General features: G+C 54.7%; 1 protein-coding gene across 1 annotated transcript; it reads left to right on the top strand.

Annotated features, from left to right (window-relative positions):
- Positions 1 to 1,588: 1,588 nt before the first annotated feature.
- On the top strand, positions 1,589 to 3,234 carry GCG54_00008756 (uncharacterized protein; the record flags this gene model as incomplete). The annotated part of the gene is made up of 5 exons (XM_045408715.1): positions 1,589 to 1,794; positions 1,849 to 2,381; positions 2,505 to 2,683; positions 2,733 to 3,061; positions 3,189 to 3,234. The coding sequence occupies 5 exons, from the start codon at positions 1,589 to 1,591 to the stop codon at positions 3,232 to 3,234; spliced, it is 1,293 nt and encodes a 430-aa protein (XP_045266458.1).
- Positions 3,235 to 6,487: the final 3,253 nt, after the last annotated feature.

Genomic DNA, 6,487 nt, shown 5'->3' with positions numbered 1-6,487 from the left:
AGACCCGTCACGCTGGGCAAGCTCGCCGCAGGGATGATAGCTTCATTCCATCCTCCAACCGGCCCTCCGGGGAACACGGCCTGCTACCGTCAGGCGTCGCCGAACTCGACGCCGCCTGCTCGTAGCGTGTTTGCTGGCCGAACACCTGATTTTTCTACCTTACCGGCCTCCTACCTTACTTGATACCACCGGTCTGCGGAATATTCAAAACACCTCACACGTGGCTCAGACACCTCACCTCGGCACCGTCTCGACAATCAGCTCTCTCCATGGCCTGACGGTGGTTCCTGTTGGTGTTGGTAGGACCTTTCTTCTCATCAGCAGTCGGTCGAGTGCTAACAAGCCATGCCAGGATAACATGCAGAAAAAGACAATTTGCCCGATGACGAGCGCCAATCGAAACGCACGGCCTTGCATTACGGTTGCAGGTCGAATGCTGCTTAAATGTGCGATCCCGTACCTCATCATATGCAGAGGACGCGGGCAGCCAGATTGATTGCTGCAATCATCGAGATCCCGTATGCACATCACATCGGACCTTGCAGGGCGCTTGCTTCTGGGGAGCCCCCCTCCCCTCCCCCTTGTTCAGCGCTTCGTGGACGTCAGCCTCGATCTCGACGATCGCTGCTGCTAGCCGCCCTCGTCCGTTATTCTCTCCTGGATTTTCTGTGACGTCTAGCCCAGGAAAGGTTGGCTTTTCACATTACGCGCGCGTCTGCACATCCAGACGAAGCCGATGACCATGTGTCCCGGCTAACCCACCACGTTGCCTCAGGAAGACCGAACGCTACGGGGTTGGCGCATAGGTCCCTGTCGCTAAAAAGTGCCGACTTCTCCAGAGGTGAACCCGTCTAGCTTCTACAACCCAACGGCTCTGCCGTCCTTCAGTGCCCCCAAAGCCCCGCCCCGTGCGGCCGGCCCGGACTGGAACACATGCTCCTCCGGAATCCACGTCCCTCTCAGCAGGAGATCGCCTGCGCCGACGGCCCACATTACATCACACCTTGCAGACCACATGCTCGCACCAATTGGGCACGGAGTGTCTGCTTCCGCCGGATATCTCTAGCGATGAGCCGAATCGCGAATCCGACAATCCCAGCTGACTGAGGCTCGCCAGCTGTTGGCTACCGAAGCCGTGGTTTTTTTTTGTTTCGTTTTGTTTGGTTTCGACCTGCTCAGAACAAGAAGCGTCTTGTCAAAATGCATGAAGGGAGCAACTCCATGCACTTTAAGGAGACCTCTGGCGTGTTCATCCCTCAGCAACTTTGGCGACGAGTCGCTGTTTGTCCTCGAAAATAGACCAGCTATCGGAAGCGGTTCGCGATCCGAATAGCCGGAATACTCTCTGCATGCACCCCAACAAGTCTTGGGCCAAAGTGACGGATTTCCCGCTCATCTCGGTCCTTATTATGCCGTCCCGGATCTCCAGTTGATATCGCAATGAGGGGCCAACATCAACTAGGCATAGCTGCAGGCCGCGCATTCATATAAGAAGTGTCGATTGCGCTCATCATGGCCTTTGCATTGATCAAGTTAGCTGATACTCGTTCTACAACTCCAGTCGATTGACTGAGAGGCACCTGTAGCCATGATGTTCGTTCCATCACTAGCGACAGTCGTGCTTTCCGCATGTGCCGTGACAGCAACCATCCTTGAGAATGGTCGTCCAAGAATCACTGATTTCCCGGATACCAAAGTGAACTTAGCAGACGGCCAGTACGAGACGTACGATGCCGACGCGGAAGAAATCTCCTACAAGGGCCGTTGGGACTCCAAGATGATATCTTGGTGGGCGTGAGTCTGCTCTCCCCAAAGCACAGAAACTCTTGAGTATCTAATATGGCACAGCGGTCCAGGCATCAAGTTTGGCTTCACAGGTCAGAGCGTCGCTGTCACTTTCGGCAACGAGACGACCAAGGGCACTTTGGTTGCCTACAGAATTGCTGGGTTAGACTGGATGCACACCAATGTCACGGCGGGCGCTACGCATCTTTTTGTGAGCCCCGAGACGCCAGGAATTGAACTCACAGGTCCCATCAGCCCCGTTACTTTCGAGATGAGAGTGACGAACTGGGCATATGGAGTGCAGATTGACACGGTTCATGTGGCTGCTGGCAAGAAGCTTGTCAAGATTCCAGACTACCCACGCCGGGTTGAATTCATTGGCGACAGTCTATCGGCAGGCATGTACAACTCGTATGAAGCTCTGGCGGGCTTTGCGTATGGCGTCGGGGCAGGTCTCGGAAACACCGAGTACTCAATCACAGCGTATCCAGGCATCTGTGTGTCTGATCAAGATTGCTGGGGGAATCCTCGAGGGCAGTCCTATCAATGGTTCTACACTTCTGACACTGGTGGGAGGGCAGCCGAGGTTTGGGGAGGTATGTGTTTTGCCTTTACGCCTGGGCATCAAATAGCCTTTGCCGCCTCGAGTCCGAGATTTCCTCCCGATTCTCAACTTGAGTAATTGTCAAAAATCACACAACTGACCAAGACGAATGTAGACAACCCTGAGCCTTGGGACTTTTCCAGAAACCCAGCTGCAGACCTCGTCGTCATCAACCTTGGAACCAACGATGCCAACGCCGCGAACAATGTCACCAAGTCTACCTATGTGGAGAGTTATAAGAAACTCATCCAGGGCGTTCATGGAAAGTGGCCCAAAGCACAGGTCGTCATCATGGTGGGAACAAGTCTCACCTCAATGCGGCCCCTCAAGCTGACTTGGCCAGCAAATGTGGCAAGGCTTTTTCCAAGATGGAAATACCTACGGCCAAAACACGGATCTGAGAGACGAAGTGTACAGCGTGTATGAGTACTTCAACACGGAGGAATATCTCGGCGACCCGATCACTTGGGATGCCATCACCAACACGACATCTACCACAGGCAAACCAGTCAAGCCATTTGTGCACTTCTTCAACACAACCGGCATCTTGCAGCACAACGATATCGCGCCACAGTGGCACCCCACGGATGTCGGACAGATCAAGGTTGCCAGCCACCTCATCCAGTACATCACTTTGAAGCTTGGTTGGCCACTCTACGCTACTGGGCCTGAGTAAGTTCCCCTTGCTAAGATCCTGTTTAAGCTCGCTCCATCCTGCGATATGCTGGCTTCATCTGCACATCAAGCCGAGAAGGTTTGGCTGGATCACCATAGCACGCGTACACTGACCCATACACAGGGTTTATCATGAGACTCTGTACTGGAACGATCAGTCTAGCTATTGAGACGCCCCTCGGGAAGAGATGCTGTACAAGATATGACTTGAGAGATACTTCGTCGGAGCACAGGCAGTCCAGGGCGTCAAGACAGCCTTGTCAAGAAACGCCATCTGTCACTATAGTCTATATGTCGCCAAGATATATACACAAGCAACCTACAGAGTTGAAACACCGCCACCGTGAGGCGATGAGTCGAAACAAGTCGGCCCGCCCGTCAAGTGATGACAGTCGTTGACATTGAAAGAAGATTAACAAGCCAAGCTTTGAGCCTCAACAGATCCTTCATGCCAGCAGGGGCTTCTTCCCGGCGATGTCTCATTCTTTCGTCAGACAAGATGCTATTCTTGCGTCCGGACGAGCCAGTCTCCGACCTTTGTCCCCCGCATCGGGAACCCACACGGGGCTGACAGGTGTCTGGCGCGCTCTTCGTTCCAGGTGGCTCATGGTTCAGGGACAAGCATCACGGAGCCACACGGGGGTCGAGAGTGTCATGCGTCTTGGGCCAGAAAACGCTACCTCGACATGCTTGGCTATCCCACATTCCTTTCGGATGAGTGGCAGAGTGCATAAGGCTCGGCTGTCAGATCGAGGCAGGCTGAACAACTTGAGACCAAAACGACCTAAGCGATGCCTAGAAATTCCCCGGCGAAGATGAGATGCCACGCGTTCAACCCGCTTGACAGTGGCAACGGCATAGCCTGTGTCAAGTTTGACGTAGAAGACAGAATACAGACGAAACTTGACGCCTTGATGGCAGGTGGTGACAAGGCGAACGGCGGGGATCGCGGGAGGCTGAAAATAAGGACAGAGTCTGTTGAACGGAACTGTCGCTACCGAACTCCCTCTCCATCCTTCACGAGACAAGCCCCCGTCTGTTGCTTTGCTCCACGGGTTGCTCCACGGCCTTGGGATGCTTTGTTTCTCACCGCCATCCTCGATGATTTACCGGCACTGCGTAATATGTCGGATCATTGCGAATAAAGGCCTGTTGCTTCCGGTTTAGGGTTCGGGGGATTTGCACACTCTATCGACGATCTTTCATCCAGGAGATTCTCGAAACACGTTACCAAACCGAGAATCCCCGGTATTCAGGGTATTACTGCCTCCCATATTCCCCTGTTTTCCTTCACGGAATGCGTTCTTCCCGTGACCCCTACATGTGAAGGCAGGCCATTGGAAGCGGAGTTATCATGGACTTCCAGCCACTCCCCCCTCTGAGGATATTCATGACCAGGGCCGCCTCCACCAGAAAGACGGTCAGCACCCATGCTCGCTCGGAGTCGGCATGGAAACGTAATGGGATTCCCCGGCTTTGCGGTAAAATACAATTTGGCAAGGGGCACAAGTTGGGACGAAAGGGGTGGCCCATACGCCATGCACAATGAGACGGACTGTGCATGTGTGCGTCACACTCGATTCATGAGACGCCTTGCATCCAATACAGGCCACGCTGGAGAGGAAAGGGAAGTCAGCGCCGAAGTAGGAGCCAGGGCGGCATCTTCCGCCAACCGTTCACGTCGTCTCGTCGTCCTTGTCGTTCGTCGGTGCAGGGGTGCGAGCCTCCATCATCTTATCGACTGGACATCCCCTTCACAGCCATTCGCCATTTCCTTTCCCCCCACAGATACACCCACCCGGCACTGCGTTAGCGTCCGGCGATCCACGAGCTAGACTTGGCCTCGTCCAAAGTTTCGTCGATCGGTTTCGCTGGTCGGCGGCAGGCGGCTTTCAATTGCTGTGCCCGAGTCAAACATACTCGCCTTTCTATAGCACGAGAGTAAGAAAGCAATTGCATGGCGAAGCGCGAGCAAAATGCACCTAAAACTCAAAGTCAAGCTCGGTCGCTTTACAAAGCGGTTAGTCAAAGGCTGCAGCCCGGGAGCTCCCAGTGATGGGCAGCACAAAGTTCGCCCCGGCGTCCGCGATCCCGCCTGTCAAGAGTTCAGAGAAGGGCTGCGTGCAGCAACCTAGTCCCAGCCACCTGAAACGGGAGGGTTGTCACAGACCTGGACGAGGGTCTCTCCGCCTCTACCAAACTTGACTGTCTCATTCATCCTCATTCGAACATCAAGAGGCTCTTTGCCATGCTTTCTGAGCTTGTTGACCCAGTCAAGGGCGTAGCCGCAACAGCCGTTCTCAATGCTGGCCCTGACGGCGTCGTCCTGGGGGGTGCGGAGCACAGGCGGAGAAGGGAAACGCATTGCAGACAAGGCCACGGCAAGGCATGCCGTGGGAAAATAACGACTTCGGACCAGACTTTGAAGAAGAACTTCACAGTTGATAGTTTCTTATTCCTCGACGATCAATGTCTCTCACCGCTCAGTTTCGCTATGCACTGTCGCATGGCTCAGAGAGCGCATTGGCTTTTCTGAGGGAATTAAAGACAGCACGAAATGAGAGGACCAGCCGGCAGTTGGCTAGTCGCTGACAAGTGCGCTCTGGAGGCCGTGGCAGACTGAGAGCCCGATGCGGTGGTTGTCTTGGAAGCCACGGCGCCGTGCAGCTGTCGAAGGGGTTGATCATGGTGATCAGTTGATCTAGGATCGTCCGGGGCATAAGGGGTGCAGATGGGATGTCAAGATTCCGGTGCAGGGGTTCAACAGTCGGGATGCGTGTCGTCTTGTCCTCTTTTCGACGTCGTCTCCCCATTTTCTCTAGCGCATGGCGTTGCAGTTGGCGTTTAGGTGACATCGCAACGTCGGCGTCCGAGCGGTAGCAAAGGCAACGACCGTTTGTGTGTCGTCTGCCCCCGTTGTCCTACGCCGTCTGTGCCGTAACAGCATTGGAGCTAGAGCTCGCTTGGCGACGCTCTCAAACGTTGACGTCTCTCATGATGCATAAGCGAGCATCGGCTGGTCTTCGTCTCTTTTCATCTGACTGTTTCAGTCGTGTGGCTGGTGACAGGCGAGGGGGAGCAGAAAATCTGCGGACGACGACTGGCCGCTCCGTCTGAACCGCCCTCATTCACGCTAAACACCTTAGCTGGCCTTATCAGCCCAGGCCTGACCGTTCTGCGGTACTGGGAGGGCGGGAAAATAGACAAGACCTGGACACACCTCGGTGTGGAGGAGTTGATCAGATGAAAATCTTGAAACTTGCGTGTGGTGGTTTTGGCTATTTCTCCAACACGTTGCAATTTGTCCCCATCCACGCCGAGGGGGTGGGAAGCGGCAGGCGTGCGATTCGCAGACGACGCAACCTGGCCAATGGCCTGTCGACTAAGACGAAGGAAGGCCGCTGCAGAAGCGGCAGAAGTGTT

The sequence above is a fragment of the Colletotrichum gloeosporioides genome (assembly GCF_011800055.1).
Source record: "Colletotrichum gloeosporioides strain Lc1 chromosome Unknown consensus_30, whole genome shotgun sequence".
Lineage (NCBI taxonomy): Eukaryota > Fungi > Ascomycota > Sordariomycetes > Glomerellales > Glomerellaceae > Colletotrichum > Colletotrichum gloeosporioides.
This window is presented reverse-complemented; position numbering and strand designations above follow the sequence as displayed.